Below are 19,376 nucleotides of genomic sequence, written 5' to 3'. Positions count from 1 at the left end.
TTTTCACATACCTGTTAGCCGTCATATGTCTTCTTTGGAAGAATGTCTATTCACATCTGCCCATTTTTAAATTAGATTGTTTGTTTGCTTGTTTTCCTATTGAGTTGTATGAGTTCTTTTATATTCTGGATATATATATAAAATCCATTGTCAGATGCTCCTTCTGAATCTATTTAGATGATCATATGACTTTTATTCCCCATTTTGTTTTGTTAATGTGGTGCATCACATTGCTTTGCGAATGCTGGAGCATTCTTGTATCCCTGGAATAAATCCCACTTGATCATGGTGTGTGATCCTTTTAATGTATTGTTGAATTCAATTTGCTAATATTTTGTTGAAGATTTTTACATCTAAGTTCATCAGGCATATTGGTCTATAATTTACTTTTCTTCTAGCATATTTGTCTGATTTTGGTATCAAGGTAATGATGGCCTCATAAGATGAATTTGGAAGAGTTCCCATCTCTTCTATTTTTTGGAATAGTTTGAGAAGGATTGGTATTAATTCTTTGAATGTTTGGTAAAATTCACCAGTGAAACCATCTGGTCCTGGACTTTTGTTTGTTGGGAGGTTTTTGATTATGTATTCAATCTCCTTACTAATAATTTGTTCAGATTTTTTATTTCATGATGATTCAGTCTTGGTAGGTCATATGTTTATAGGAATTTATCCATATTTTTCTAGGTTGTCCAATTTGTTGGTGTATAATTGTTCATAAGTAGTCTCTTATGATCCTTTGTATTTCTATGGTATCAGCTGTAATATCATTTCTTTCATTTATGATTTTATTTCTTTGAGTCCTTCTTTTTTTTTTTTTTTTGGTGAGTCTAATTAAAGGTTTATCAATTTGGTTTATCTTTTCTCAGAACCAGCTGTTAGTTTCATTGATATTTTCTGTTGTCTTTTTAGTCTCTATTTCATTTATTCCTGCTTTGATCTTTGTTATTTCCTTCCTTTTACTAACGTTGGCTTTTGTTTGTTCTTTTTCTAGTTCTTTGAGGTGTAAAATTAAGTTATTTATTTGAGGCTTTTCTCATTTCTTGAGGTAGGCATTTGTCACTGTGAACTTCCCTCTAATCTTCCCTGACAATTCGGCTACTTTGCTTAAATTTATGGTGTTTAATAAAAGGAATAGCATGCATCATGCTTCCTAAATTCAATATTGTCTTAATGATTGGAGTATAGTAGGCTTCTTAAATGTTTGTTGAATTGCCCAGATATACATCGTCACAATGCAGTGAGAATAATGCTACAAGAGACTCATAGCCATGGGAGAAGTTTTGCTTGGTGAAGTCTTGGAGAGTATCAGTGAAGTCATTTTTCAATATCATTTTATCATTAGTAGGAGTTAGTATTGTAGAGAAAAGGAAGACTGAAATTCTCTTTTCCCAAAGGGAAAGTGTAATCAGAGCTATGGATGTTATGATGCAGAAAAGTTTACAGATAGCTTATGCTGCTGGAATTTTGATTGGATGGTGGAGATCATAAGGGATAAAGCATGAGGTCATACCATGAAGGTCCTAAACTGCCATTCTAGAAGTTAGACTTTATTCAGTAATCATGAGGAAGCACCAGAGATTTTTCAGAGGGAGAGTGACATGATTACTTTTAAGAAGATGGTGAGGAAGAGGTGAGAAGCAAGGTTGACGCTGTTTTCTAGTAAAAGCAGGCTTCATGACAACATTATAATTATAGTTTGAAGAATATTTGCTTCCAGTATTCTCAGTATACCCTGGCATGCATATCCAGCAGACAGAGCTATCAGTGTGGAATTTAAGAGAATATTGGCATATGATGAGGACACTTAGGGTGAGGAATCCTGAAGTAATAATTAAAACAAAAGAGAGGGAAAGATGATTTTGCCATCAAATAAAGGTTAAAGCAAATATTTATTTAAAAATTCAGCGCAAGACATTTGAGTTAGAATTTTACTTAGCTGTATTATAAGCTTTTAAAAAATTTTAGTAGCCTCTGCAAGCTATTCTGATAATATTTAAGGAAATAAAACATTTGAACATATAATTTAATAAGTACATAAAATAATAAAATACTTTTCTTCTTTAAAAAAATCTTAATATACATTTTTGAACCTTGATTATACATTAAGTACCTTATAAAGGACTCAACCATGCCTAGCAACGCAAATATATCCATCCTCTCCTTTATAATGGCAAGTAGGGTAATACTGTAAAGTAATGTGGAACTAGAAGACACTCTTTGAGACTAGCAAACCCTCATTCTGCCTGTGATTCCTCACCTATAAAGAGAAAGTAATATTGTGAACAATATTATTGACCCTGTCTTACTTTACAAACTTACTTTGAGGATGAAACAAAACAGCATGTGCAAGAATACTTCCTAAATTGTAAAGTATTATACAAATGTAATGTATCATTTTTGGAAAAAAAATGTAAAAAAAGAAAAAAGCAATTAAAATGCAAAACTATTAGCCTTAAAGTCAAAACATTTACTTACAACTTCACTCCCTTTTTGCATTTTTTTCCACTTTGTTTATTTAGCCTTTAGGAAATGTTTCACATATTCTTTAATAAATGATTTTATTGCTTGGCAGAAGAAAGGGAAAAAATAAATGATACAGTGAATCACATTCAAAATTAATGTGTGATACAGACCATTGAATAGCTGTTTTTTTGTGTGAAGGATTAAAGTGCATATTATGGTTATTTATTCTAGGCATTTTTGTACCCAAACCACCTTTATTGATAGATACAGGGCTGTGAGCCTGTGTATTTTACTTTTTTCCTATTAGAAATAGCTAATAAAATAAGTGATTACTTGTTTTATCTTGTTGTGTTTGTAATGTTCCAATTTACTTTTGACATCTTGCAGAATATCTCAGTGGTGCTGAGGGCAAGAATAGTATTAGTTCACAAAGCTGATTTATTAATGGGAAGCTCATTTCATTTAATTGGCATCACGTTTAACACCTGATATGCAGCAACTCACGCCTACTGACAGTAGCTTACTGCAGGCTTCCTGGGTTTTGAGGGCTCTCCTCAAGACCTAAATGAGAAAATCCTTCTGGGAAGATGGACCATTTATTCTTTACAAACGTTTTTCTGAAGAGCACATGCATCTCCTGACATTTGTGAGCTAGATGTCCTGCTTTTTCTCAAGCACATGAGGATCTATTGAAAAACTTCTCTGTGTCACACTGAAACAAAAAGTGCAGCCCACATTGTTAATACTAGCGATGTCTTGTAAATTTAAGCCACATTACTCAGGCAGAAATTCCAGCTGTTAAAACATAGATAATGGAAAACCAGTCTAAGTAGTGACCAACATTCTCAAAAGGGTTAAACACCAGCATTACACATTACTTGAACCATAAACTCGATTGCTTTGGGGTCATTGACAAGGTCATTATGACTCAAGTTTTCTGGTTGGTTTGGTTGTTGAATTCTACTTCATGGAAGAAAATTATATTACTTGCTTTTTAGTATTTTATTGGATTGTGCACTAAATTAAACACTGCATTTAAGAACACAGTGAACTCTCCAAATAATGTGAAAAACTTCATTCTTAAATTTGTAGTTAATTTTGAAGTTAGCTTGACCTATGCAAACCAAAGCAATAAAAGCTTGGAATTTGCCTGTTTTCTATCATAATATCAATACTATTGTGTGTATGGTAAATTTTCTTCCTTTAAAATTTCTACATCTCAGCTGTATAAAGTTGCAAGAATAACATATTCAATCCTGAGGAATTAAGATGACTTGCATCAGTGTATTTTTTTGTCATATGCAGCTTAACAAGACAAAGGAAGCCTCTGCTTTAAAATCATGGCACAAAAGACCAATTAGTATGTTAAAAACTAGTGTCAAGTTGGTTCTTTGATAACAATTAAGAACTCGGTCTTTATTGCCCATTCAGTTTTCAAATTTCCTGACAATACACAATAGTATCGAGAGAATGCCTTTTCCTCATTAAAAAGAAAAAAAAAAGTCATGCGGGAAAGGGAAGCCTTAACTAACAAGTATGTGTACGTCCATGTCACACCTCCATATTACTTCAAATTACATGCTGTCACTAATAAGGTCTTTGGGGATAAAATAAGTCATCTCTATAATTCTTCAGTACTTGATTTTATTTTTAACGACTGCCATGTGATATTATGTTCTATTCATCCTAACCTTTAATATATCAAACCTCGCAAGAGTTCATCATATATTGTCAAAGTGTCTATGAAAATACATTATCTTCAATAAATAGCGGGGGAAATTAAGAACACATTTATTTTTTCCTTTAGTTGTTACTAAAGCCAATGGCAATCAAAATATAGAAAAAATAGAACTGTGATACTGCTGTATGGGTAGCCCCAGGAAAGCATGTACAACAAAGAAGAGCATAATAACTTGTACGTGTTGTCTCGTTTTAAATCAACATACCCATCCACAGCTCTGTTTTGTGAGTTGTTTTAGATCTGTGAGGAAGTAGGCAAAGATCACACAACAAAGGAGATAAAACTATTTATTCAAACAATAAAAACAGCTGTGCATTTATTATACATCAGGTATTTTATTTGATACAGAGGATCGAAGATAAATGTCACATAGGCAGTTTCCTCAAGGAAGCCTCACAAACCAGTAGGGAATAGAGTCAAACAGACAGTTGTAATACAGAGGAGTAAATGATGTAAAAGGGGGATTTATATGATGCTTCAGGAGGACCCAGAATCCGTATTAGGGCAGACAGATGGGTCAGATCAGGATTCCTGGAGGTGATAAGGTCTGTGCTGAATTTTTAATACTGTGTGGGCATTATTATCCTAAACACATTAATAAGTCCAAGAAAGATTAAAAATACTACAAGCAGTCAGGATGGTTGGTACTCAAACTGTAAGAGCAGCATTTTAGAGATGAAGTATTTATGTATAAAGTCCCTCATGTAAATACCCTAAGGACTTTGGACTTTGTTTTCTGGAGTCTATGGGAAGTCAATGACAGATTTTAAGTAGGGAGGTGATAAGAGGAAATTCACATTTCAGAAAGAAGTCTTTGGTAGCAGAGTAAAGAATTAGTGGCTGGGGAGACTGCTCAGGAGGCTGGTTAAAATTAAGGTGATAAATGGTAGAGGAGTGAATCAAAAGTGCCATGGTGCAGGCAACAGCGTTGAACATTGCAGATAGATACAGTAAAAAAAAAAAAATCTATTGGGGGTAATTTTATGAGAATAGTAGAGTGATAAGGCTTGGAGTTTTGTTCGCTACTGTGTTTCCTGTTCCAGGGCCAGGACCTGACAAGTGGAAACTGATTTTTTTTTTTTCTGAATAACTACATAAATAATGGAAACTGATTTTCTCCATCAATCGTAAGGTGTGAGGCTGTCTACTGAATGTCAAGGGAGATCATGAGTTAGGGTGTCTGAGCACATAGCTGCTCAAAAGAGTTATAAAAGGACGTAACCAGGGAAACATACATTCCTTGGAAATTTTGAGGGCTGAGCTAAAAACCACTGGTTGTTAGTGATTGCTTTATATTTTTGAATGGTTTGCTTTAGCATCATCGCTATCCTAGGTTTAGAAATGGCGAAGGTAGACATGTGGATAAGAGAACAAGGGGCAAAGTGAGGGCTGACTAAGGGGGAGAAGATGGGAAGCGACCTTTGTATTTTGAAAAAAATAAAAGGGTCTCAACTCTGGAGGTTTGTATTGGGTCAAAAATATTTATAATTTTATGATTAATCATGTAGAAGAGCTGGGAGTGTGAGAAGCTGTGTGGAGCAATATCCTCATAGGAGCTGCGTTCATTTTTTAAGGCTGCTGTAACAAATTACCGTCAATTTAGTGGCTTAGAATGAAACAAATGTTTTATCTAATAATTCTGTAGATGAGAAGTCTAAAATGATTCTCACTGGAATAAAATCAAGATGTCAGTAGGGATGCATTCCTTCCAGAAGATCTCGGGGAAGAATCCATGACATTCTTTTTTCCAGCTTCTAGAGAACCACCCACATTCCTTAGCTCATGGCCCCATTCTTCCATCATCAGAGCCAGCAATGAATGGCGGGTCTAGTCTTCCCCACACTGCATTGCTTTGGTTGGTTCTTGGCTGTCATCATCACATCTTCTCTGACCATTTTTAGGACTCATGTGATTACATTGGGCTCACCTGGCTAATTCAGGGTAATATCCCCATCTGAATGTCCTTAACTTAATCACGTCTGAAAAGTCCGTTTTGCTATGCAAAGTGAGATATTCATAGGTTCCGGGCATTAGGACATGAACCTTTTGAGGCTCCATAATTATGCCTAGTATGGGAGCTATGACTCAATTAAGGCAAGGAGGTATTGAAGCATGTTGTAAATTGAGTGTGGTTTTAGGGATTCACTTGCCATGGAATAAGGATTTCAAAAGGCATGGTAGAAAGGTTTTAGAGAAGCAATAAAATTAGATCAGAAATATGGTTTTAGTAGTCATCTTATCTCCAATAGAAGTTGCCTCTCTGACCTTGTTCATCTTTCATGATTTGTTCAGTGGAAATCTCATACTTGTTATCAACAAAGATTGATGGGTTAAAAAGAGGAGTTTTGAGTACATTCGTGAAAGAGGCAAACTCGGGCTTCCCTGGTGGCACAGTGGTTGAGAATCCACCTGCCACTGCAGGGGACATGGGTTCAAGCCCTGGTCCGGGAAGATCCCACATGCCGTGGAGCAACTGAGTCCGCGAGCCACCACTACTGAAGCCCGTGCACCTAGAGCCAGTGCTCCGCAACAAAGAGAAGCTACCTCAGTGAGAAGCCCGCAGACAGCAATGAAGACCCAATGCAGACCAAAATAAATAATTTTTTTTTTTTTTTTTTTTTTTGCGGTACACGGGCCTCTCACTGTTGTGGCCTCTCCCGTTGCGGAGCACAGACTCCGGACGCGCAGGCTCAGCAGCCATGGCTCACGGGCCCAGCCGCTCCGTGGCATGTGGGATCTTCCCAGACCGGGGCACGAACCCATGTCCCCTTCATCGGCAGGCAGACTCTCAACCACTGCGCCACCAGGGAAGCCCAAGTAAATAACATTTTTAAAAAAAAAGAGGCAAACCATTTTTAGGTTTGATTAGCTTTCACCACAGGCAGATCTTTTGTTTTTACCATGTCATAAAACATTGATTGGGTGTAAGATAACTTTATCTTCTTACTTTTTCTGGCCTTGCTTCTTTTGTTTAACTTCTGTAAGTGTCATGTAATTATGTGTTAAGGTTTGACTGCACGTAATGTGCTCAGATAAAATTTATTGAGGCCAGTCACTGATTTATCACAGACAAATGAACAGTTGAGTTCAACTGACAAACGAGGCTGAGTTCAAAATAATAGGAATGTAAAGCTGTGTGTAATCATAGCCATACTTAGACTCTCAAGTCACTCACGTAAAAAATGTCAACCATTTACTGGCTTTTACTATCAAATGTTATTTTAGTCATAACATCATAATAGCCTTTACTAAAAACCAGGCAACATATTTTTGTTAACAGTTTCATTTAACTTAGTAATCAGAAATAAAGTAAAAAGCAGGGAGACGGTATTACTGTTTTTAAGGCATCCAGTGATTTAAATAAGGAATATTGACAGCACCTATATTATACTTCTGCAGAAAGATATGTTCTGATTAATAAAAATAAATATAGAGCTTCCTGTTCTATGTAGTGACATTTTAATTTAATAATGGAAATGTTCATTTAAGAACTAGTCAGGGGCTTCCCTGGTGGCACAGTGGTTGAGAGTCCGCCTGCCAATGCAGGGGACACGGGTTCGTGCCCTGGTCCAGGAAGATCCCACACGCCGCGGAGCGGCTGGGCCCGTGAGCCATGGCCGCTGAGCCTGCACGTCCGGAGCCTGTGCTCCGCAACGGGAGAGGCCACAACAGTGAGAGGCCCGCGTACTGCGAAAAAAAAAAAAAAAAAGAACTAGTCAGGTTTGGGGACAGGGTCAAAGAAGACTATGCGAAGTGATGAGATACAAGTTATAGAACTTTCAAGCGTTCAAAGCACCTCTTCACTATTTTGTTAGAAATAGTGTAGTCTTCAAATTTAAGAAGTACGTAGCACAATTTACAATCCAGCTTAACACTGTCACCAATTTTGGTATTATCTGACTTCTGCAGTATTATTAACCAGGGGTTATGTATGCATGAACTGATTGTCTCCGCTACAGATTTGGACCTTTCTTCTTTTTATAAAGATAATGGTGCTTGTCTAAAGCAGGGATGTTCTAATAGTTTATCTTTTTTTTTAATCATTAGTGGGCTAAAAACCTACAAATTGCAGAATACACGTATTTTTTCCAGCTTTACTGAGTTCTAATTGAAAAATAAAATTGTAAGATATTTAAAGTGTACATCGTGATAATTTGATGTAAGTGTACGTTGAGAACACATGAATTTAAAAAATTAAAATGATAGGTATGTCTATCCTTTAAGCTCTTCAAAAATGTGGATTTTTAATACTGATGTGAAAAGCAGGCAAAAAGGCTTAATTTAATTTGTTCATTATTTCAAAAGACTGTTTGTTGAGGCAGTTTTAGCCATTAATCAAATTAATGAGAGAGAGATATTTGAAGTCTTCTGGAGAAAGGTGGGAAGGGTTCAGTCAAGGTACATCTGAGTCTGGACTTGAGGCGTAGATCTCTGAGAATATATAAGTACTTAGTATTCAGTATTCAGTTGTCAAATTTGAAGTTTCATGAAAGAGTTCATCCTTTTACAGACTCAAACAGATTTTACGTATTGCACAGAGTTGTGCTTCATACATCCTGGGTTCCACTTATTTGTTCTCAAAATATTAGGGTTATAGGCTTTTGTGAATATAGTTTCCAGTTGATTCAATTTACTTCTCTTGAAAGTTGAAGACACTGCTCTGTCCGATACTTGATATCTCAGGAACACGCTGAAATTCACAAATCCACAGTAGTAGCCTTAGGAACCTAGATCATGATTTATATTTACAAAAACCTGTGACTTTTCTAACAAATTGTAACTTCATTTCCTTCATCTAACTTTGTGGTTCTTCAAAATCTGAGATTCTCTTGATCTTAGCATTCTTACAGTTTGCATTTTCTGTTTCACCCACTTGACAGTTTAAATTTAAATGAATATATTATATTCCTTGAATCAATAAGCAATATACTTGTTTTTCTCTTGAAGTTTCAATTTTAGTGTTTACAGTTTCTAATTATATCTGTTAGATAAATCAACTTCATCCATCATTAGAGACAAAAAGTTGAGTATCACAGAATGTTGAAGCTATCAAAAGTCTTTTGGGCCTCTCCCGTTGCGGAGCACAGGCTCCGGACGCACAGGCTCAGCGGCCATGGCTCATGGGCCCAGCTGCTCCGCGGCATGTGGGATCCTCCCGGACCGGGGCACGAACCCGTGTCCCCTGCATCGGCAGGTGAACTCTCAACCACTGTGCCACCAGGGAAGCCCCCAAAAGTCTTGATTTAAGAAAGTAGTTCAGTATATTTCTTCAACTGCTTTCTATGAGCAAACATTTGGACATTTGACTGTATTAGAGCAAATATAGTATGTATACCCTACCTATTTTTACCAAATATTCTATAAAGTGGCAGTGACTAAAAGGGTAAACAAGTATTTCATTCATAGACTTGAACATTTCCTCCTCCATATAACAAACACTGGATATGTTTGGCAAATTTAGATGAAACCCTTTCCTTTTAAGTATTAGCTGGGTAGACCAGTCATTCTAGCTCATTTCAACAAACATTTTCTTTTCATGTCATTGCAAATCCGTTGTCTGTGGGAAGCGAACACAAAAATGTTTCAAATTATTTACTGGCATTCTTTCTCTCTACTGATTCGTGTGAAGTGTATAAATAGATAAACTTTTCTTTTTCTGGCTTGAAATATCAGTTTAGCCACACCTCTGGATTCAGAGGCCACATTTGTTCTCTAGGCTATGGTTCAGTTCCAAGAACAAGACTGGAGTTTTATAAGAGTCAGGTGAGCTCTGCACTTACCAGAAAGGTCTTGAAATGGCAGGATCAAAATGGTGATTTTAGAGTATCACAGAGAGAAAGAGGAATGTGTGTTGGATAAGAATGGCAAGAAAAGGATGGCATAGATAATGTGGAGTAAATAGGCTGTCTAGGAAAGTCCAGATCAAGTTCTAGAAAAGTGCATGCAACCCTTAAAGGTTCCTCAGGACTTTGGATTGGTTACAGGTTCATTATTCACAGGTGGGCGGGACTACTTATAGATGCCACAGTGGGCAGTATTGACAATATTCTATTGCAAAGTGGGGTTTTTTTTCCGACAAAATATTCTATATTGATTTTTAATTTTTTTTTTTTTTTGCGGTACACGGACTTCTCACTGCTGTGGCCTCTCCCGCTGCGGAGCACAGGCTCCAGACGCACAGGCTCAGCGGCCATGGCTCACGGGCCCAGCCGCTCCGCGGCATGTGGGATCCTCCCGGACCGGGGCACGAACCTGTGTCCCCTGCAACGGCAGGCGGACTCTCAACCACTGCACCACCAGGGAAGCCCCTCTATATTGATTTTTATTGTCACTTTTCCAGACTACTTTTTTTTTTTAACTGAAACCACTTATAACACACTTAATGGAGATTACTTGTAAAAATATCCATTAATGAGAATTTTGCAATCTGAGAACATTCTGAAAAAGTTCTGTGGTTATGTGATTGCAATAGGAACCAATAAAGTAGTAGTTTTTCATGGAAATGTTTATTTTCAAAATCTCATTTGTGCAAAACCATACTGAAACATTGTTCATAATATGGCATCAACTTCTACATGTATATCCCAGTAATTATTTATGCAGTAATCATTCTCTAAATTATTAAATATTAGATGTCTATACAAAGAATATGCAATGAAGAATAAAAATCATTGGAAATAAATATTCCAAATTATTGATAGAAAATTTGATCATTTTCTTTTAGAGATTATTCAAAAAATCAGTAATGGCCTTTGTGGAATAAATGCCCATTTCCATGTTTATCAGAGTCTCCTTTTTACTAACCTTTTTTTTTTTTTTTCCAGCAAGTCTCCATTCATTTGGAATATTTAACTGACACATCTCAGAATAACTAATACTGGCTGATCAAGTGATTAAAAACTGCAAATTTCTTTCATTTCAGCACCTGCATCCTTTTTGAGAGAAGTGAGAAAACCCACATGGGCCTGAAAACCCTCGTGTTTATTTATAAAATCCAGTTTGTTCCTAAATAACTTGATGTTTCCCACTGGTGCCCTGTTTACAATACCTGTTTTGTAAATAATCAAGGTTAAATGTATTTTTTCTGAGAAATTAAATTCTTATTAAAGTTGGCAAATACATAATGGCTTTTCTGGTTTTCTTTAAAGGATCCCCTTTTTCACCTGGAATCACACAGATCTGAGAGAGGAAGGGGCAGATGTCCTTTTGATGCCGGCTCCTCATTCATCTCCACTTTAATTGGTAATTATCATGGCTGCAGACATCAGGTGGTAGTCATATTGATTTCGAAACTTCAGGCAGATTCTTCGGTGTTTCTTCATATACATTGCTGTGTCATATCTATTTATTGGTGCTGGGAGCATGGATATTAAATTTCAGGCCATACTCACCTGAGCCAATTTTACTCTGAAATAAGTGCAGCTGCTATGAAGTATGGACGTCTCATCCAGAAAACACAAATTGTCCCTTAATACCTGATAGAAGGTATCTTGTATTATGTCATTTATTGTTCACAAAATGCAATTATGTAAATACTTTTTATAAAAATGTAGCTAGAGAAACCAAACTATTTTAACATATGTTAATTCTTTCTGTATTAATTACTCTGTGACTTTAAGGGAACTTCTAATAGTCTCTTCTTGGTACCTTTCTCTGTGTCAGTAGAATTCAGCAGAGAGTCATCTCAATTTGGAATTTCAAAGTCATTCCTGTTAATTTAAAATGTAAGCCGTAGAGGTTGAGTGGCTCAAACTATGTCCACGTTGGCATAATAGAATAAGCTGGCCATGTCTGATCTGGATTTCAATTGGCTTTCAATTAAATTAGTCAAGATACATGAAAATCTCACTTAAATCTCAGAAAAATCCTTTTTCTTTAATACAGTTTGGGACTGAAAATGGAACACCCTTATCAAATACTCCAGCACTGCTATGGTACAGACAGCTGATTGAGTTGCCAAGTATAAAGTTGAAGGGAGCAATCCCTGACACCTCACATAGGTGCTCTTAGGAATCATTCTGTTTCCTCAGTGTTGAGAGGTTCTGATAGATATATGGTACAGATGTACAAGCTTCTGTTATTACATTTGCAGCACTTAGAGTTATCTGCTACTATTAGGCCATCCTGTTTACAGAAAACGAAAACATGTAAAACAACAAGTAGAGATTTCCTATCCTAAATAAGTGGGTAAAACTTAAAACTCCCCACTGATGAGTAATCAACATACCTTATGCTGGACGGAGAGTTGATGCAGATGTTCCTGTATATTCTAGAGACAACACGTTCCGTGAACTTATTCCAGACAGTTGATTCTGATGGGCCTTGCATCCGAGTTCCCACAGTCCCCTGTCGCAGTAATGGTACTCAGGTCCAAATAAGTAGAGCTTTTATATATACGGGTATTTATTTGTAGAACAAAAGTCTTACGTTAGCTCTAAACAGTAGGGAAGGTTTAATTTAGTACAGCTTCATAATTTGAAAGTGCTTTAAGATGAGAATTTCACGTAGTGATTAGTTCTTTAGGAGCTTGAATAAAGAGATATTTTTAAAGAATATAAGATTTTTAAGAAAATACTATGATATCCTGAGTTCTGCTACTCACTCATATATGTGTGTGTGTAAACACAATATGCGGAGGGGAGATTTTAAATATGGGAATTGAGTTGCTTAAGTCAGTTTGGACTTAGTAGGAATCAGAACCTTAAGAATGCCACTTTTGGAGAATGCCAGATTCATAAATGTTAGAAATTCGTGGTAGATTGGCAGCATATGAGTTAAAATACATGCATTTGATAGACTCATACAATTTTTTTCTAATGTTTTTAGTGATTTTTGTAACTTCATAGGTTTAAGATTTGAATACGTCTGGAAGAAAGAGACTGTCTTATCATCTTTCTTTTACCATACAATATATTGCACAGAAAAGGCCTCCTATAAATATCGACTGAATGAAATACTCCCTGAGCTTCCTAAACAAACAAACCATAAATAAATTTGGGGATAGTGTTCACAAGAATATTATAAAAGGTATTGAAAGTCAAAAATTACACAGTAAACGCTACTTCTCTAGTAAAATCCTAAGAAGATTGGAAGAGAACACCATTTATTTTGAACATTTCTTTTAATGGTTAAAAGTAATTTTTTTTTAGCCACTCACCACTCAGCCTCCTTGGAGCTTGTTTTTGCATGAAACCAGGAATTTGAAATTGAATTTTTTTTAAGAGGGGAAATATTACTGGAGGGACATTTCCAAGTGAATTTCATTGAACTTCCAAATCGAATTATATGATGCTAAAATGTGAAGTGCTTGCCATCTGGGTGACTGTTTCCCTTATTCAGAAAAGAAATCAAATCATAAGAGCCCTCCAAGCTAAACACAAAAGTTATAGAATAATCCCTGCAAAGAGAAGAAATAAAAATATAATTCTTCTCATTTATCCGCTAGCTTTCATCCCAAAGTACCTTTGAGAGATCATTCACTTACTGTGGCTATGCAGCAGCCACTGGGATGGAAATCTGATAACCTCTGTGAGCCAGCAACTCTTTAAGAGACAGGAAGTAGAAATAATTCACCCAATTGAAAAAGCAGCAGGAATTTGGACTGGAAAAAATGGAGCTACCTGAGTTGGAATTTGGTAGGCCTGGTGCAGCTTACTCTGACAGGAAAAGAACGCATTAATGTGGAATTTTATGACCGCACATGTTCTCTGCCGATGGGTTAGGACAGGACTCCAGCAAAAAGGTGACCATCTTTAGACCATTTCTGCTTCTTTGTTTCTTTGTTAATTATAGGTCACACTTAACTTTTAATACCTGTTCATGTTAAGATTCACTTTCATCATTAAAAAAAAAAAACCCTCAAATTTGTAACAATAGTCATAAAACTAACAAGGCCCCCAAAGAAAAAAACATGCTCACGAATCTGAGAATTTCTTATACTATCTTAACTTTAGATACAAGTTTCATTTTATTTAACCTAAATTCTGTTGACTTAAGATCACATGGAGTAAAAGCTTACTGAAAAACTAAGTAAGGAATAAATATTATTTGTTAGGTGAAAGATTAATGAACACTTTTATAAAATTTATAGTCTAATTGAGAATGGAAATGTTAGTAACTGGCAATGATTCTGTGTGAAACAAGATTTAAGGAGTAATAGCTCTTCACTGAGCTATGTTCTATATGTTTAGAAGCCAATCAAAATGAAATCATACATTAATTAGGTTTGCTCTTTAAATGTCACTTTGTATTAACAGAATTTACCTTGGTGGTATATAAATTCATATCACAGGTACAATATTTCTATATGTTTAACCACACTTTCCCTCTACGGTGATTACTAATATTACATTGAAAGTGGTCTTAAATAACTGGTTGAAGAAGGCAAGACATTATAATCGGGTTTTAAAAACAGTTTTTTGAAACAATGAATTACTTAGTAAAATGAATTGCTGCATTACTTGTCTGTACCTTTCAAGTCAGCGAAAGATGCTTAGGACTTATCTTGCCACTAAAAATTATTAGGTTTGGTGGCCGGCCAAATAAAAATTCAGGAAGGGGCTTCCCTGGTGGCGCAGTGGTTGAGAGTCCGCCTGCCGATGCAGGGGACACGGGTTCGTGCCCCAGTCCGGGTAGATCCCACATGCTGCGGAGCGGCTGGGCCCGTGAGCCATGGCCGCTGAGCCTGCGCGTCCGGAGCCTGCGCTCCGCAATGGGAGAGGCCACAACACTGAGAGGCCCGTGTACTGCAAAAAAAAAAAAAATTCAGGAAATATTTTCTTTATGTCATATGTCATTTTGGTCAGGAAGGAAAAGTATTAACTGACTTTTTTGCATCAGTTTACATTTGATATAATATTGCAGTATTCTTTTTATTAAGTTGATAGCACCCTCAGTAACTTTGGGATTTCTTTAATAGTTTGTCAGCTCAATTCTATTGCTACTGTTTTAAAACGTTTCATTCTGACCCAGATTTTTATTACCAGTTCTAGGTGTAATTTAATACATACCATACCTAAAGTACCTAAGGTATGCTAATGTACATGTTACTAGTGTTTGGGGGAAAACCACTCTGATTTGTCAGGTACCTTTTCACACTTTGCTTTTGAAAGTGCTAGCTTTGTTGTTAGAATTTTTAGGATACTTTCAAGTTAAGGACTTACTGAATTTTATATCAACAAATAACCATGAATGAGGTATTTCATGGTCACCAAAATTTTCTTTCTGCCCTTTTCATGTCTTATGTTACATTTTATAGCAAATAAAACTACAAAAGTTTACAGCTGCTGAAATTTTCTTCCTGCGCTTTTATTCATCATAATGAGACCTTTGTGAATATATCCCCTCATTACAAATTCTGTGAATTAAAGGTCAATGTCAGTTGAATGAAAGGGAGTCGGAATTCATGCAGGGAAAACTTAAGTGATTATCTCAAGCTCTTAATACCATTAAAACTTTTTTTTACAAATAAATGTTTCTATTTTATTAACTGTGTATTCAAGGCAGAATTACAAATGAATAGTTCTGGCACAAAATAGGACTTCATAAATGTTAGAAAAATAAATGAAATCATCGACATGAAGGTAAAGTGGATGTCTTTACAATGACAACCTCTATAAACAGAAGTGAATGTGCTGGCTCGTTTCTTGAATTCGTCCCAACTGTGTAGAAACTTATGCCTTTAGCGTGTTCCTGTGCCTAAAGAATATCTGTAATTTCTTATCCAGGTTAAGACTGCTGTGCTTTGTCATCTGGCAGAATGCCAAGCATCCACATGCTCACTGTTGCTTCTGGCCATTAACTGCTAGTTGCTAATGAGCTATTTGAATACTTGCTTATGGTTTCCTCAAAAAAAGAAGGAAAAAAATGTCGTCTTCAATTCCCCATGGACATTCTCCCCCTTAGAAATCTGATTTGACCATGCTGGTAGCAATGTCACAGTTTTGCCACCAGGGAAACTCAGCACTGTCATGGATGCTAGCAAATGCAGATGAACAGATTCAGAACGCAGTTTTCTTTTTTCCTTCATACGTCAGAAACCACCTTCTTGACATTGATAGCTAATGCTAGCTATTTGCCGAAGCAAAAACAAACAGAAAGTCCAGACAACTACATAACTAATAAAAGGACCTGCTTTTCCTGATTTCTTTCAGCATCCTACACAGACCGTGAGTGTAAACTGGGAGGTTGGAACCTGTGGACCGTTCTTATCCATCCTCATCCTCCCAAGTGCATTTTGTTTCTCTTTGCAATTATGCATGTAATAATCACTCTGTGGAATAGTGCAAAAGTAGAATGATTTTCTAACAAAATGATACAGTTCAGTTATAAAATGAGGTAGTTAAATCCATCTTTAGCCATGTCTTTCCCATGAAACGAACATGTTTCACATTCAGATTTGTAGACATTTACAACATAAATAGGAGAAATGCTTGAGCAAGACTTAAGAAAATAAGAAGAGCATGAAAAACTGTGAATTTTTCTCACTAAACACTTAAAATCTGTATTTACAACATGGTGAGTAAAAACTCTAATCGATTAATAATACCATCTGTGAACTAAGCTCTTGATAAGGTTGATAAAATATTAAGGCAATGAAGTATGTTTCACTAAAACTTCAACTGGAGTTTGTATTGTAAAAAAAGGAGTTGTGTAGAAAAGTACTTTACTTACGCATTTTAACTTAGAATTATTCACAATGGGTTTGTTTTTGTGTCGCCAAGGTCAAATGATTGTTTTATTTTCTTTCCTACAAACTAGTTGAGAGTAGACACAGTCTTTTGCGGCTGAAACTATTGGGGACAAATACTAGAAGAAGGTAGAGTCCCTGTGTTCCTGGATTTAAATTATTAAATACAGTCTTTTTGAGGAACAAAAACTCAAAGAACTCTGCTATTCATATAAATGTCAACAGTTTTTTCTTTCTTTTGATATTTTCTCCCTGAAGCATTTTTGAAAAATCAGAATCTTATCCTGAGGTTTTTGTTTTTATTGCATTTCATAGTTTTTTTTTAAATTTGAACACTAAAAGTTTCAGATTTATTCACTTGTTAATTAACTCATTATTCCATTCTTTGATTCAACAAATGCTTATTGAGCATTTTCTGTATTCCAGATGCTCTACAGGATATTGGTGACAAAAGAATATAATAAGACACATCAAGAAGTCTGCATTCTAGTGAGGAATAATGTCAAACACAGGAGACAAACTATAGTAGGATGAGAAATATGATAGGCATGGGGGCTATGGTGGTACTAGGAGCTACTAAACTAACACAAGTTCGGTCAGGGAAAGCTTCATGGAGAAAGTGGGCCGTGGCCAGGTAAATGGGAGGTGAAGTGGGAAGGCGGGGAGGTGCAGAATTCCAGGCAAAGAACATACAAACCATAAAAAGGGCAGCAGAGAGAACAGAAAAGCTTGGCAACCTCAGGAAATCACTTGTACACCTCTCTGATTGTCCAAATAACCGAGGCAGTGAGATTCCGAACAGTTTTGCCACAAGCAGTAGGTTTGGGGCTGGGGGCTTAGTTTGCCAGATTTCCAGTGCAGAATTGTTTCCACTCTTCTGGTATCTGTACACAGAGACTATTGTTGAACATGACAATGATAAGTTACATTCACCTGTCAAAATACCCTGCAGATGTGTTTTATTTTTTAATGATAACCAACTAACATTAACATAACATCAGTTACCATCAGAAGCCTATAACAATGAAACATATGGCTGCAAGTCAAATTGGTTATTTATATTCAGAATATCAAAATAGATACCAGTAAACTCTGTGACCAAGCTAATACATTTATTAAATATCATGTCTGTATAGACATAGAAAACTAAAAATTTGAGTAATTCTGTTCTTATTATTGAAAACCTAAAACATATTGTACTATTTGTATGAAATATTTTTTAATCCGTGAAAATATGAATTATGCAGATATTATTTTTTGCTCTATACAATACCAAAATATTGATTCACAAGTTGTCTCTATACCAGGTATAATTTTAAAGTTTTCAACTAGAAACTATGTATTTGCCGTAAATAATATCAATTATAATAATATTGATTATTTTTGTTCATTTAATTAGTATTAGTTAACTTTGTGCCTAAAGCTTTATTCTCATTATTTTTCATTAAAGTGTTTATTTTTTCTTAGGAAAGTATTTTACCAAACATCATTATTATCTATTACTATAAATTTATTTTGTTCTTCACACTGATAATAAAATATGAAAGGACAGTCTTTCCCTTCTGAGGAAAAGCTAATGTTTCCAACAGGAACACGTTTGGTTCAGTTTACATAGCATATAGTTTTTAGCACCTGTCTAGTAGCTTCTTTGAAGTTTAAGTCATACAGTTCATATTGTATTATTTGAATTGTTTACAAACCATTTTCTTTTATCTGGATACAAAAAGGGAAATTGGGTAAAATTGGTACTATATCATCTTTTCCTTTTTGCAGATAACCTGCCCTGGATGTATATTATTTGGTATCATATGGCTCCATCTAGTGGCTGCAAGGGGAACTTTTTTGTTAAATTTGTAGAGTTGATTACAAGTGGAACTTGGAAACAGTGTTCAGATTGGGATAAGTGCAAGAAAATTGATGTGAACTAAAATAAAGATTATTTTTCCAAAGTAATATTTTCAGATATAAAAGTTCTGTGAATATTTTAAGAAATTTTAAAGAAATCTTTTTTTTGTACCCATTATGAATTAAACATTCAGTCCAGTCCATATTAGAAAAATAAATTCTGTTTAGGACAGTTTTACAAAATGGGCTTTTTATTTTATTACTGTATTTTATTGAAGTATAGTTGATTTACATCAGTATATTCTTTTTCAGATTCTTTTCCATTATAGGTTATTACAAGATTTTGATAATAGTTCCCTGTGCTATACAGTAGATCCTTGTTGTTTATCCATTTTATGTATAGAAGTATGTATCTATTAATCCCAGATTCCCAATTTATTCCACCCCTCCCTTTCTCTTTTGGTAACCATAAGTTTGTTTCCTATGTCTGTGGGTCTATTTCTGTTTTGTAAATAAGTTCATTTGTATCATTTTTTTTTTAGATTCCACATGTAAGTGATAACACATGATATTTCTTTCTGTGCCTGACTTACTTCACTTAGCATGAAAATCTCCAGGTCCATCCATGTAAGATGG

General features: G+C 35.6%; 1 protein-coding gene across 1 annotated transcript in view; it reads left to right on the top strand.

Moving 5' to 3' along the window:
- The window catches only part of SEMA3E (semaphorin 3E), a 256,505-nt gene that overhangs the window by 193,710 nt on the left and 43,419 nt on the right, over positions 1–19,376 (top strand). The window contains exon 5 of the mRNA XM_033862940.2: positions 11,356–11,449. Coding sequence (XP_033718831.2) covers positions 11,356–11,449 — 94 coding nt within the window. The remainder of the gene's footprint in view (positions 1–11,355; positions 11,450–19,376) is intronic.

This window comes from Tursiops truncatus, chromosome 9, assembly GCF_011762595.2.
Source record: "Tursiops truncatus isolate mTurTru1 chromosome 9, mTurTru1.mat.Y, whole genome shotgun sequence".
NCBI classification, from domain to species: Eukaryota; Metazoa; Chordata; class Mammalia; order Artiodactyla; family Delphinidae; genus Tursiops; species Tursiops truncatus.
Note: the sequence above shows the minus strand (reverse complement) of the source record. Positions and strands in the feature narration are given on the sequence as shown.